Raw genomic sequence first — 15,318 nt, 5'->3', positions numbered from 1 at the left:
GAGAACGAGAAAGTGGCCGAGTTATACGAGCTCACAAGTAACTGGATTGCTTTCATTGCATTTGATTGGATCACAATTCTACCGGGTCTTTTGTAATACAACTAAAATGCGTCCTACGTAGGAGAAAGGCGGGGATCATTATGTTGTCATCGGTCGAAAATGATGGAACGCCAATGGGCACTGGTTTTTCACGCTTGAGAAGAAGCGCTTTTACCTCATCTCGGTCTGAAAAACGATGTGAAGTTTACCGGCGAATTCGACCAAAAAAAGGTAATATACGTGTTTGTTTTAAATTATTTTATTTTCACACCACATCTAGGAAACCTCGAATGGTTTGGACCTCCTTTGTGTGAAAGATTCTGAATCCAAGCAGCGTTTTAGAATCGCTAATGTTCACAACCTAGGCCGCGGAAATTAATTACATCCCAAAGGGGACGACATTTAACATTCATCCAGTGGCACAAACGACGAATTCTGGTATCATTTGAACGCCGAACCGGATGCTAAACTGGGATTAGATTCTAACGTTACTGGGCTGTGGAATGACGGCACAGGTGGTGCCCAGTCAATCGCCTTCGTGTCGGTGTGATTTCGACAAATGTGTGCTTTGAGTAACGGTTCCGAACGATTTACAGGCCCTGCGTTTCTGATTCACCAGGCAGAGACAATGTGAGCTGAATGGACCCCGTTGACGGAACGGAACACTCGAGTTCGACGTTCACTGAAACCCGATAACTCTCACTACCTATCAGCCATGTCTGTTTCTGTAAGTATCCCAAAAATGTCTTTACATTGAGTGGGTGCAGGGCTGCTTTTTCTGGACCTTCTATTTTGGCTGTGAGGTCCCACATGGCACTGGTCCCCAGGGGGCTTTGGCTTTAAAATGAAAGGGAAGGGGGGTAGTGTGTTGACAATTAAGGTCCATAGCAAGGGACAGATGTGACTCTCATCCCCCATTCCCTTACCACCCCCCCCTCCTGCGCTCATCCCCCTCATGACCATTAAGCCGCTCTGTCCGTTTGACCACTGACCCTTATTTGGCACTTCACGTTCACGGCATGTTTTAATATGCAGTCAAACCTGGGTTTTCGAATGTCTCGGTTCACGACCAATTCGGTTTTTGACAGCCAAAAAAGGGTTCTCGACCAACCTGGGTGCACGTGAATTCACCACTCGACTCACCTCTGCTTCCTTATATCACTTTCTGGTTTCGTGTCTCATTGTGACTGACTCATTATCCTTGTGTACCGTTCATGTTTATATTGTTCAATCACAATTTAAAAAAGCAGACATTAATTACATTGATTTTCATAGGAAATGTTTCTGTTTTCGAACAAATCTATTTCAAGCACGTTTCTGGAACGGATTATGGTCAAAAACCCAGATTTGACTGTATTTAAAGGCCAAGATGGTGTCCAAGTAGGGAGCTGTCAGCAAGTGGACCACCGTACTGTTCAGACAATCCGACTTAAAAGAGAGACTCTGGCTTTCTTTGGTCTTCTTGTTTGATTTGCTTGGATGCTTCTCTCTAGTTTCCTGAATCTTACTTGATAGGTGTAAGCATGTCTCCTTTTCTCCTCCTCCTGACTGCCCCTCCAACTGTATGCTTCTGATGTGAGGCCCTAACTCCTGTTTGTACAACTTGTATCTGGAAACCACGCCTACTAGCATGAAATCAACACCCTGATCAGATGCCACACAGAACCCCATCAGATGTACCAGGGTAGACATGTTTTGCTTGTGGAAGTTTTGCTATCACCAGTCCGACCTTTCCGCTTTGTTCAGCGGAAAGGTCGGTGTTGTTGGTCAGTCTGCGGTTGGATGGATGCATGGCTTGAGGAGCCCGCGATAAGAAGAAAGGAGCGTGAGCGCAGAGCGCCGATGCATATGTGGAACTGTCGCGGCTTGGAATTGAAGCGGATTTATGTGGGACAGGAGATGTGAGACAATGTCTTTTCGTCAATGGATGCTACTGCTTCGTGTTTGCTTTCAACATTTAGCTTGTAGTAGACGTGCAAATTCCACCATGACGTCCCTGATCCACTGCTGAAACGGATGCTTCTCCCTCTCCCGGCAAATTGGCGCTTTCATGTTTATTATGTTTGTTAAAGTCATTATAAGTGCCTTACATGCTGGGTCCGAGAGGACAGTAATTTAATTTGTGCTGTATGTCATGCATATTAGCATATTTGACGATAAAGCAGACTTTGACTTTGACTCAAAAGTGTCATACTATAAGCCTGTATGTGTACACATGCCTCGAGATTGGCGGGCAACCAGTCCGGGGTGTACCTCACCTCTCCTACAAGGACCACTGAGACTAGGGACTATAGAAAATGGGTGGGTGGAACTTGAGTCTATTATTCCTTGACAACGTCCCTCTTCGCTTGTATTCAAGCTGTGAAAGAACCGAGCTGTTTTGCGTTGCCATCAATGTACTTGTTGTTCAGGATGCACAAACACAGTTTGTCTTGCCAGTCTGAAATAAGACTAAAAAACCTGTTGGGGTTCTTTTGGGTGGCATTTTAATACGTGTCCCCTTCTCCCTCAGACGGTGTTGGCGAAGGCGCTCTTTGACAACACAGCAGAGAGCCCAGAGGAACTGGCTTTCAGGAAGGGGGACATCCTGATGGTTTTGGAGCAGGAGCAGAGCGGCGGGCCCGGCTGGTGGCTCTGCTCCCTGCACGGCCGTCAAGGCATCGCCCCGGCCAATCGTCTGCGCCTCCTCCAGACCGCTCCGGCCCCCGCTGCCGACTCCGTGTATTTGTCCCCCGGTCCGCCGATGTTTCGCGGTAGCGTGGATGATGCAGAGGCCGTGTACCGCTCCCCACCGGCCGCGCGTGAATGCAGAGGAGATGGAACGGCGACGAGACCCGATGAGCTTCGCAAGGCGGACCTCGGTCGTCCCCGCTCGCACTCCAGTTCTGGATCCCGACCCAGGCCCGACTGGGAAATCGGAGTAGCGGGTCGTCCCCGCTCCCCGTCTTTAAGAGGACGGGCCACAGATGTGAGCGGAGCTCTCTATCAAACGCCGGTGAGCCCCTTGCCCTTATCCGCTCAGCATGCCCGGCAGGTAGGATCCCAAATGGCTCCGGAGTCGGTCTATCTCTCCCCGAGCGGAGTCGCAAGACCGAATGATGATTCCGAGGACGCCACATATTTGGTCCCTCGGGAAACGCTAACCGCGGGACCCTCTGATGACTGTTACTTGGTGCCGAAAGGAACACCACTTGCTGGTGAGGATGTTTACCAAACCCCCACGGGAGGACTCCTGGCAGCCTGCCCCCGTACCACCTCATCAGTCAACGGAACTCATCAGTCTAAAATGGGCCAGGACATTCCTGGGATGTACCAAACTCCCTCTTCCGTGGCGATCAACCTTCAAAGAACTTTATCGTCCCCCCAAGCGCCTCCTAGGCCCCTCCTGAAGGGCCCGTCACCCAACCCTGCTGTAGCCAGAGGCACAGCAGGGCTCGCCGGCCCCCGGGGGTCCCCTTTGCTGGTCCGAGCCGCCCACCCTCGAGTTCCCGGGTCGCCGAATTTCACCCGGAAGCCCCCGCCGCCGGCTCCCCCCGTGCGAGGAGTCACGCGGAAAGACGGGCAGCTGTCGGCGGCTTTGTCGGGTGATGGCGCCGTGGCCCCCAACGCGGGATCTCAAGCTCACGAGGTGAACAGGCAGACGAGTCAGGACGCGAAGAAAGGCGGCAGCGCGCACAACACCAAGGCGGAAAACCAAGATTATGCAGATCCTGTGAACGATCAGGTTTGTGTCGAGTATTTCATGATTATTTACATCCCCTTTCGCCGGTTCGCGGGGACAGCAGATTTATCAGGGAAGCCCAGACTACCCTTTCCCGGGCCACTTCTTCTAGGTCTTCTTCTAGGCCCCTCCCAGATGACCAAGCTTCTCAATTTATCTCTAAGGGAGAGTCTGGACATTATACAGAGAAAACTCCTTTCATTTTAAAATGACAAGTATATTTCCCATACCAATTCCAATTAAGTGGCATTGAACGTGAATAAAAACAGAACGCATGGACTATTTTCTCATGGAGTTATTCACAGAGGGTGAACCTCGCCTCACCTGTGCTCATGAACGACTGAGCAATCCTGGTGCAACTCTCCTCATCTGTGTTCCAAATGGGTGTATCAGCATTCCTCAATTGTCTTTTTTGGCCACCTGGCCATCGATCCAAGCTTTTTTTTAAATTATTTTGGACATGACAATAACAAAAGTCATATCTTCATTAGAATTGGGTTTGAGCAATGTGTTTCAAAAAATAATTGGAGCAATTAAAAGGTTATAAATTATATATATTGACTAACCTCATTCTTTTTTTTTTATGATGATAGGTATACGACACGCCGCCCAGCAGCCGATGGCAGCGCGCCACGCCAACGGTCCACAGCAACGGCGGCGATGGAATCTATGACACACCTCGCACCGCCCCACCGCACGTTGACTCGGAGACGGAGGTGATGACATCTTGTTTGTTTGTTGGTTGAGCCGTTTGGGGAAACTGTTTCGAGTGTGTTATTATTATTTTTCTGAAAACATTAATTATACTCGGGCCAAAGTAATATTTCAGGGGTGTCGAAGTCATTTTTTTGCCCCGGGCAACGTTGCAGTTACGGTTTCCTTGTATGAATTTGGTGAAGCCATTAGGAGGTTTTGTCACCTCCACATATTACATAAAGAATACACAACAAATTAACGACATGGGAAAATTTGAAATTTCGGTTGGGACTTCAGCAAGCATCATAGCATTTGACATGCTTGATTTGCTTTTGCGGGCCGAATAAAATGATGTGGCGGGCCAGATTTGCCCCCCAGGCCTTGACTTTAACACCTGTGGAATAGTCGATGCCATTTTGTATCAAGGAGCTATGTTGACGAGTAAAAAGTAGTGCTTTTGGACAGGTTTTTTATTTTTATTTTCCAGGGGGATTGATAGAGGGCGTAAACTCGGTACAAGTGCACTTTCCAGGACTGAATTCCAAAATGCTGTCAAACCACTCTTCTCCCCACCCCTGCTCAGAGTCCCTTTTGCCACCCCGACACTGAGGCGAGGCCACACCTGTCTCGGACGGCTGCGGTGGCCCGTCTATCTGGTCCAAGTGCTGCTGCTATTTTCTCCCGGTCACGCCCATCTGTTCGGGGTGGGCCAAGGCCGTGGCAACAGTGGTCTCACTTTGATGTTCCTTGAATGTGCCTGCCAGCTGTTGGGATTGTTTTTGCTCCGCTTATATATGCTGACACAAGGATGTTCGGGCTCCCAAGCATATCCTGGGCTTCGTTTTGGTGGTTTAGTGGTACTTTGATGCATCCGCGCACACGGTGGGGGGTTGTGGTTAGTGGCTCCAGGAGGTTTTTACTTCACCAAAGGCGTACTCCCTGTATACGCTGCGGTGAGGATAGACATTGGATGCTAACCAATTGGTCATTTCCACTCGCAGGTGTATGACGTGCCCACCATAACGCTAAATGGCTCCACATCGGACGCCCAACCAAGCGGCGTTCCCCTGGGCGACGCGGACGACGTCTACAGCGTACCCACACTTCCGGGTGTGCCCGGGGGTCCCGGCGAGGCCGCCGGCAGCCTTTCCGGGGAGGAGGCGAGCCAGAACGGTCAAACTTACTGTGTCGCTAGCTCGGAAAAGCGAGCGAGCGCAGGCGAGCGCCGACGGGACTCGCCGGACTGCGAGATCTACGACATGCCCGCCCCAAACGCGGACGCGCTCCCTCACTCGTCGTCGTCTTCGTCCACCTCCACCCGCCGTCTCTCCGTGTCCAGCAACGGGTCCGGGGACGTCCAGTGGAGGTCCTCGCTCTCCAGCCTGGTCCACGGCGTGCTGAGCGCCGCTTCCTGCTCACCCGCCGCCCCGTTGTCTCAGGATCTGGCGGCGTCACTCGCCGAAATCCTGTCTACGTGGAAAGCCAGCCACTCCGGGGACCCTCCCCCGCCCCTTCAGCAGGCTTGGGCCCGCCTCTCTGACCTTCTGCCCGCGTTATCGTCCGTCGGCAGCGCGCCCCCTTCGGACGGTCTCCTATCCCTGGTGCAGCGCTCCCTCGAGGAAAGCGCCCTCCTCCTGCAGGCTCAGGGTCGGCCCAGACTGCCTTCCCAGGAGTCTTTGTCCCGCAGGCCGCTTCCCGCTCTACCGGTATTGGACGGCAAGTCAACGGGGGGCGGAATGGGCTCCCGGAAGAGCAGCTGGATTCAAGAAAGACCCCTGCCCCCGACTCCTCAGCCGGCTTTCCCCGCGCCTCCTGCCTTGGCCGCGGTGACCCTCGCCGTCGGCAACGGAGACGAAGATCCGAGCAACGAATACGCCGGGATTGGCTTGACTCCCGTCCCGGCTCTGGTCCCAAATGGTGACAGCGTTGGATACGTGAAGCTGCAGGTCAGTTTCCAAGTTATCGGATTCTTCGCGATACTTTTATTTTGTTTCGACTGAGCTCGTTTCCAGTGTGTGTGACTGTGGAGGTTTTGGTTCAGTGCAAGTTTTTCCACATACAATTCCCACATGATTACAAAGCAAATTTGGGAAATGAATTGACAAAAATCAAAAACAGTTCGCTTCATCAACGTTAAATGCGCTTTCAATTGTTTTTTTCATTGTGTTTTTCATTGTATTTCTTTAACTAAAACTGTTTACAATATTAGTTGGGGTCTTTAAAATTTCTTTGACCTTGATACCCACAGAGCATTTTTTTCTTTTCCCATGTATTATTGACGCTGTTGTTTGTTTTCTTTCTCCGCGTAGGGAAAACCAGATCTGCCCCTGGCTCAGAACGGACAAACAATCACCTCAGACCCGACAGTAAGTTTCCCTCTAAGTGGCCTGGAATCACTGGTGGATGAGTCATATCTGTTTACCAATGACGCTGGCGATCAGGAACAGGGTCCCCGTTTAGGAATCTTCATTGTAGTCAGTTTATATCTGGTTAATTTTTTTCTGTTAGTTTTTCTCCATTTTTAGAGCAGTATTGTAAGTTACAGGTGACAGTTTTTTGTATGTATTGAAAATACTAAAATTACTGTACAGTACTCTCCACACGATGAAGCGCATCTCAAAGCCTTCAAATTGTTTAAAAGTTTACCATGCCCCTTATAATCCGATGCGCCTTACATATGGAAGGAAAGGACTTCATCTGTCTTCATCTGTACTTCTTTGAAGGTGTCGGACGTTTCGCTTCTCATCCAAGATGCTTCTTCAGCTAACTAAAGTCTTACTGGTAGTATAGGCTCTATATATATATCCCTACTTTCCAGATATGGCTGTGCCGGACACTGCTATGGTAGGTCCCTGCTCTCAGGTTGGGGGGAGCAGAGGACTAATCCCTGCACCTCCACTGATAGCTTCTATTGTCCTGGCTGAGGACTGGCCTGATTGCCCAATTGGCCCTGGTATCACCTCATCAGCTTGACTAATCCTAATGTTGCCTAAACAGTCTATTGTACGAACGATCCAAATTGAACCTCACGCCACCATTACGGTTCAGGGAAGGATTTTGCTGTTTTATGAAAATAGCTTTTCAAACCATCTATGGGGTGAGGTCCAATTTGGGTCATTCGTACAATAGACTGTTTAGGCAACATAATGCATGCTGATGAGGTGATACCAGGGCCAATTGGGGAATCAGGCCAGTCGTCAGTCAGGACAATAGAAGCTATCAGTGGAGGTGCAGGGAGTAGTCCTCTGCTCCCCCCAACCTGAGAGCAGGGACCTACCATAGCAGTGTCCGGCACCGCCATGTCTGGACAGTAAGGAGATGTATGTATATATATATATATATATATATATATATATATATATATGTATATATATATATATATATATATATATATATATATATATATATATATATATATATATATATATATATATATATATGTATGTATATATATATATATATATATATATATATATATATATATATATATATATATATATATATTAAAGTCTCGTTATATCGGTTATATCGATAGTACTGCTTATTACGATACCATTTCTATGAACGCAAGGAGAAAATTTACATGCCGCAGGATCGGATATATCGATAGTCCGGTTATATCGATATTTTTTCCGACTCCCGAGAATATCGATATAACGAGACTTTATTGTGTATGTATATATATATATATATATATATATATATATATATATATATATATATATATATACACACACAGGACCAGTGGTAAAGGCTGCCACTCTCGCGGCACCATCTTGAAGGCAAAACTACAACAAAAAACTAAATAACAAAGACACAGAGAGTCAATCATTCTTCAGCACTTGCTGCACCCTCTTTGTGATGACATGAAGCAGTTCTAGATGAAAGAGGATAAGATCAAAGCGTTCTTTTCAACAGTGGACCAAGGACGTCATGGTGACATGTGCACATCTGCTACAAGCTAAATGTTGAAAGAAGCAAACACGAAGATGTAGCATCCATTGACGAAAAGAGATTGTCTCACAGCTCCTGTATTACGTAAATCCGCGATAGTTCCCTATTCGCATCAGCGCTCTGCGCTGACGCTCCTTTCTTCTCATCGCGGGCCATGCAGGTCCAAAGAAACACAATCGCCCCAGAGCTGTCCAGTGATGACAGTCAAATGGCCATATTCCTCTGAATCAAAAATGGTGCTGGCATATTCGTGCTGCCAAAAAGGCGCACCCGTTCAGCACAGTCTCCTCCTTGAGGAATGTCGTGGCCAAAAATGCAGAAAAAAAAGTATCCGTTCCACACGACGCACAACAACTCAAACTGACAAAAGAAAACACAAAAAAGCAAGACTAACTGACGGCTGCCTACTTGGGTGCCATCATGGACTTCAAATAGTCAAACCTGGGCTCTTTTACCATAATCCCTTCCAGAAACCTGTTCAAAGACCGATTTGGTTCAATACTGAAACATTTCCTATTATCATTATTGTCCACTTTTTTTCAACGTGATTGAACAATACAAACATGCCTGCTCAGCTCACAATGGATCGCTACATGAGGATTGGATTGGATTTACCTTTATTAGTATCGAATAATGCGTCAGTCACAATGAGACGCGACAGGAGAAACGTATAAGGAAGCTGAGGGGAGTCGAGTGGTGCATTCCGGTGCGCTCAGTTTTGCCAAGAACCGATTCGTGCCAAGAATTTGCCAAGAATCGAGACGTTCGAAAACCCAGGTTTGACTATATGTCACTCGTTGAAGGAACATACAGTAATTTTAGTTATTTTTCAATCTATGGAGTAAATAATAATAATACATTTCATTTTTAAGCACCTTTCAAAACTCTCAAGGTCACTTTACAGTTTCTGTGGGTGAGTAGTGCCAGCCACACGCCCCAGCATTCACCTAACCCGGAAGTAACTCAAATAGAATAGTAAGACAAATAGTTAGAAAGATAGCGAGCAACCCACTAGATAGCTAATAGCTAGCCAGCCAGATAACTATTGTATGGTATCACAGAAAAGACAGAGAATTGACTTAGCACAATATTTCTTACTAATGTCTACATTAACAAAAGTCAAAAGAACAAAAAAAAAGAAATAACAAATTATATGACAACACAACTATAGTATCATTTAAAGGACAACCGACCCCATTTTTTTGTTTCCTAACTGATATCAGAATAACGTTTTATAGCATCTAAAATACCCAAAACACGCAGGCTGATATTTTTAGTCAAATGCAAAACACCAATAAAAATGACTGAACGTGTCCCAAAACTGCCACAAAATGAGCTCGGAACTGGGCACATTCAGAAAGTCCCGCCCCCTTGTTCGTGATGTCACTATTGATCACACACTGCCTTGCTCCAGAATCAAAACAATGGCTTCAGAGAGTTCAGATTCGGAGAAGATGCTTTCTGGTTACTCATCCAGTTATGAATATGATTCAAATAGTTCTGAAGAGGAAAGCATACATGTTTGCAATCGATTAAAAAAGTCCTTCCGTATCAATTCAAGCCGTCTGGACTCCAATGGAGCGCCCAGAAAATAAACAAGATGGCGCATAACCTTGCTCTGAAGTCCAGCACATTGATGATCTTACCTATAATGTTGTTAACCTGCACCACCACCATGACCCCCTCCACTGCTACCACCTATGGCAAATCACGGCGTCAATATTAAGACGTCACGGGAGTTTGAGACACAATTGGCCAGTGTCATTTTCTTATCCAGTCTCTTCTGGAAGACCGTCATCTACGTCGTCTGCGTTTTTTGGCCCGCTCGCTCAAGTCCCCGCTTGCGAGCAAACAAAAGCTCTCTTTGTTTTCCGGTGACAATCTCTCCTCACATTGGATGTCAGCGTTGCTCCACAACAAGCCAAAAACAAGGAGTCCTTCAACAGAACATCCAGTGACGTACCGTATCCAATTGTCTCCGACTCCCGGCCGGGTGCCATACAGTACGAACGTGTTTGTTCCGGGCCGATTTTGCCGTTGCACACTCGGCACGAATGCAAATGTGACGTTTTATATCTTTCAGCTGACGCCGTCGCCTCCCCTGCCGGTGTCGCTGTCGTTGGAGGATTCGGAGCTGCTGTGCTTCTACTCGTCGCAAAGTCTCGCTCACCTGTCCTGTTTGGCCGACGCCATTGACGTGCTCTTCACCAGCGTGCGAGGAAACCAGCCGCCGCGCATCTTTGTGGCGCGTGGAAAGAGCCTCATCGTGACGGCGCACAAGCTGGTGTTCATCGGCGACACGCTCTCACGCCTGCTCACCTCTGCCGATCTTCGCGCCAAGGTGCTTGATCCCTTTTCTTGATTGCTTTGGAGTTCTGTTCTTGTTCCAGCTTTGCGCTTTCCATTGTTCCGGATTTCCTGTCTTCTTGCATCTTTGTCTCATTTGTTCCTGTTCCATCCTTTTTTTGCATCTTCCTTCCCTCCATTGACTTCCTTCTTGCATCCTTCTGTGTTTAGTTCCTGTTCCATCCCTCTTGTTCCCGTTCCATTCCTTTTTTTGCATATTCCTTCTCTCCACCGACTTCCTTCTTGCATCCTCGTCTCCTTTTGTTCCTGTTCCATCCCTTTTTTTCCATCTTCCTTCCCTCTATCAACTTTCTTCTCACATCCTTGTCTCTTTTGTTCCTGTTCCATCCCTTTTTTTTCCCATCTTCCTTCCCTCCATCGACTTTCTTCTTGCATCCTTGTCTCTTTTGTTCATGTTCCATCCCTGTTGTTCCTTTTCCATCCCTTTTTTTGCATCTTTTTCCCTCCATCAACTTTCCAGAAGAAAAAAAAAAATGTTGACATGTGACCTCTCCTCTCCCCCTTTCCAGATCACAACCTCCGGGGGTCACCTTTGCCAGGCTTTGAAGGCGGTGGTGGTGGCGACGAAGGGCGCGGCGCAAAATTACCCGTCAGTGTCAGCGTCTCAGGAGATGGTGGACCGGGTGGCCGAGCTCTCTCAGCAGGCTGCCGGTTTCTCCACTCTGCTCCAGCGCCTGGCTGAGATCTCCTCGTGATGTTTTGGAAAGGCCGCGGTGGGGGAAAAAAAAACCTTGTTGACGGCACTCCCTGTCTTTCTCTCTCTCTCTCTTGGAAAATGCCTTATTTTGTGACATTTTTTTTTTTTTGGGGGGGGGGGGTCTTCAGTTGCATGGCTCGACTCTGCCATTTCCCTTCTTGTGTAACTTATGGAGGATCTTCTGGGCTTTGCTTTCAAATCTATTGCCTCCTTACGATTTTAAGTTTCACAGGTGGGGGGTTTGTGTGTTGCTGAACCATATCCATGTTATGTTTGTATGACTTGACCTGACGAGTCTGGTCACATTCAGGAATCTGCAGGTTTCAGGTCCACTCAAATTTGTTTGTTGCGATGCGACGTAGCATACGCACAAACACGGCTGTAAACTGTGACGTGAAGCGGACGCTCAAATGCGGTCTGGGGGCGAAAAAAAACAATGAAAACAGTCATGAAATGTGGAGTACAATCCTCAATTCAAGAAGAACGAACTCCCCAATACAAAGAAAAGTTGTTTTGGAGCTGGTGGATTGAAAGAATTCTGGAATTTGCTTTTGGCGTGACTTCAACTCGCTTGAAATTTCGCCGCCGCTTGGATTGACACGCGTGTAGATTGCCGACGTAACCGGACACACGTTTATGCTATCTCACAAAAGTGAGCACACCCTTCACTTTTTTTTTGTGGAATGATTTGAAGAGATGATATGAAGCGGGGGGAGGGGTGCAGCTTGTCTAGCTTGTCTAGCTGTCAATCAATGTGCTGTTAATTCCTGTTCATGTCGAAATTGCTGGCAACAAAAGAGAGCCCCCCACCCCCACCCAAAAAAAAATGAAAATATCGTCTCGCTAAATCAAGCTCAGAAGGAAACATTTCCATTCTGCAGTCCTCCATCCCGGCACTCTTTGCGTGACCATTCCTGCCCGACAACAATTCCTGTCGCGTGAACAAGTCGGGGGGGAAGGGGGTTTTACTCCCGGGCTGCTCCTCTTTTCCCACGATCGCCGAGAAGCTAGACCTCCGAAGCTCATGAACCGAGTTGACCAGCCTGTGCATGTCGCGACCTGCTTTTTGACAGTTAGTCACGTGGACACGTCGTCTCGACGCTCCCTGTCTTGCTCTCGTCCTTTTGGTCTTCCTTCATTCTTCTCCTCCTCCAATTCTTGGGGTTCCTTCATCCCTTCCTTCTCCGTTTTCGTCAATCTTTTATAATCTGCTTGTTTCCTGCTCTCCTCTTCCATTTTTTTCTCCATCCTGGCTTCAAATCTGCCCGCCTCCCTTCTTTCTATCCTACCGAGCAATATTCCTTTCTTCCTCTCATCATTGGGCCTTCACTCAGTCCTGCGTTGCTTTCATCTTTCAATTATTTAAACTTTCACCTCATTTTTCCTTTTGCGTATCTTCCTTCAATTTGCCAATCTTTCCCTTAATCCTTTTCTCCTTTTTCGGACGCCCTCGTTTCCTTCCTTCTGTTCTTCCTTTAATTTCTCCTCGCAGGGTTTTTCACTCACTCCTTTCTTTTCGCTCATCCTTAGGTTTCTCCTTCTTTTCACCCTTAAATTATGCAAACTGTCGTTTCTTCTTCCTTCCTTTGCATCCTTTTATTCCTCTTTTTCTACCAAACAGCTTTCCATTCATATGATTGTTTTTTTTTTTTACGCCTTCCTTGATCTTTACTTTCTTTCAGTCTATTCTGACACCCTTCCAAATTTCCGCCTTTTTTTCTTTGGCTTGCTTTTCATGCTGTCCGAGTATCCTTCAATTTGACCATTCACCCTTCCGACCATCCTGCCTCTTTTTGGGGCGGGGGTATAAAATTGCCCCCATCCGCTTCTTATTTGCCTCAGTGTCACAACATGCAAAACCCGTCAGCCAAGTTTACCCGTCACTACACCTTCCATGCATGTCGCCGTTGCTTGCTTGCCTTTTTTTTACGTGGCACTCTCCAGAGGACTGTGCTCATGTTTTGTTCTACAAAGACCTCATTTGGACCATCGTCAAGCCATTTTGCCGAGGCTACTAATCAAATGATACTTTGTCCAATTTTGGAACATATTGACACACCCTAATTATGTATCTCATCCTCCCAAGCATGCTTTGAGGAACCCTTTCTAGCTCATTTTCTCTGCTGTAGTGTCACCTCGTGGATGTTTGAAGTATTAATGGAAACTACGCCTATAACGAATTTGAAGAGAAGCAAACAACCTTTATATTTATTATGATTATCTATGTTGTCATTTTCCCCACACACCCATACATTTATAGCTTTACTATGCTTGACTTTGTCATGCACTTTTTTTGTGTGTGATTTTAATCGCGCTGCATTGAAAGCGATTCGAGAAGTGGTCGCTCAAAGGGGTGCATTTGTCAAGCAGCACTTCTTGAATTCAGTGGAAATTTGTTCAATTCCTTTAAAAAATTGAATATTTAGGATGTAATGTTACTAAAATAATTTATTTTATACATGTAACGGTTATGTTTGATTGGCGTGGCGATTATGAAAAGGCACCCCTGGACTTAAAAGGTTTTTGAACTATTTTTAAGTGTCCCCCCCACCAACCCTTACTTTTTCCTGGAAAAAAAAAATATCAATTCTTGTTTATGTTGTTCGATGCAAGTTTTTACACTCATGAGAACTCATCCCCGTTTGCTGAATTCTAGCAATACAGAACTACACAGTTACACTTTTGAACTATGTCATGTCTTGCCTTGTATTGCAGTCCAGAATAAACAAATGTTTTTTTTCTTCAATAATGAACAGTGTTACTTTGTTGCTGTTTAAAGTTATACATTCATGGGTATCACACATTTATGGCAACTTTTTATTGAGAGACGAAATTTTAAGTGCTCAAAACGATTTGCAGATGGTGACCCATATACATATATGGGGACAAACAGTCACATTTGAAATGTCAACCCTTGGAAGAAGCATTTACGAGAGTGAGATGATCCAGTTACGCCCCTTCAAGGCACACCAACTCACCTGACTTATAGTACAGTATGGCGGTGACATTACACGGTCAATTGCTGTGCGACAGTGAGATACTAGCTGGCCAAAATTGCCCTGCGAGGATGTTGTGGTGCCTGGCGTAGAATAAAAAAATAGGGTCTGGCGGTTGAGGTCGTTAGTACGGGTGGTCGTATGTTGCACCGGTCGCAACTCGGATGCTATCTGTGTGTGTGTGTGTGTGTGTGTGTGTGTGTGTGTGTGTGTGTGTGTGTGTGTGTGTGTGTGTGTGTGTGTGTGTGTGTGTGTGTGTGTGTGTGTGTGTATATATATATATATATATATATATATATATATATATATATATATATATATATACAGTAAAGTCTCGTTATATCGATATTGGATATATCGATAGTCCCGGTTATATCGATACTATTTCTATGCACGCACGGAGAAAATTACATGCAAACAGCAGGGTCGGATATGTCGATAGTTCCGGTTATATCGATATTTTTTCGGACTCCCTTGAATATCCATATAACGAGACTTTACTGTATATATATATATATTGCAGGCTCTCCAGCATCAGTGCCTGCACAGAACAGCAACATGCAATCAGACAAACGTGGATTTTTTTTTCAATTAACCTTTATTGGCTTAGATGATTTTTAACATTTACTATGATAATGACTTGACCACTGTGTTTACATTGGGTACTAATTTCAGCACAGCTACAGAGAAAAAAGGTCAATCTGTACTCTTTTTGCTCTTTTTGTCATGTTTGATTTTATATATATATATATATATATATATATATATATATATATATATATATATATATATATATATATATATATATATATATATATATATATAGCACACCGGCTTCACAGTGCAGA

The 15,318-nt window shown here is 46.1% G+C and overlaps 1 protein-coding gene across 2 annotated transcripts; it reads left to right on the top strand.

Moving 5' to 3' along the window:
* The first annotated feature begins 134 nt into the window (after positions 1-134).
* efs (embryonal Fyn-associated substrate) lies at positions 135-12,307 on the top strand. Of its 2 annotated transcripts, none has more exons than XM_088990767.1 (8): positions 135-270; positions 659-766; positions 2,552-3,763; positions 4,354-4,476; positions 5,458-6,402; positions 6,766-6,822; positions 10,494-10,751; positions 11,287-12,307. In XM_088990767.1, exons 2-8 carry the CDS (start codon positions 755-757, stop codon positions 11,470-11,472), a joined length of 2,793 nt encoding a protein of 930 aa, XP_088846893.1. In that variant the 5' UTR covers positions 135-270; positions 659-754; the 3' UTR covers positions 11,473-12,307. The 2 variants fall into 2 exon arrangements, with proteins under 2 accessions (XP_088846893.1, XP_088846892.1); XM_088990766.1 differs by having other exon boundaries at positions 136-270; positions 636-766.
* Positions 12,308-15,318: the final 3,011 nt, after the last annotated feature.

The sequence above is a fragment of the Hippocampus bargibanti genome, linkage group LG02, assembly GCF_051943395.1.
Source record: "Hippocampus bargibanti isolate YZ-2025 linkage group LG02, ASM5194339v1, whole genome shotgun sequence".
Classification (NCBI taxonomy): domain Eukaryota; kingdom Metazoa; phylum Chordata; class Actinopteri; order Syngnathiformes; family Syngnathidae; genus Hippocampus; species Hippocampus bargibanti.
Note: the sequence above shows the minus strand (reverse complement) of the source record. Positions and strands in the feature narration are given on the sequence as shown.

Excerpts from the sequence above, each read along its gene's own strand:
- efs (XM_088990767.1), top strand. Across the intron at positions 3,764-4,353 it reads CAGATCCTGTGAACGATCAG|GTATACGACACGCCGCCCAG; the intron begins GTTTGTGTCGAG and ends TTATGATGATAG. Across the intron at positions 6,823-10,493 it reads CAATCACCTCAGACCCGACA|CTGACGCCGTCGCCTCCCCT; the intron begins GTAAGTTTCCCT and ends TATATCTTTCAG.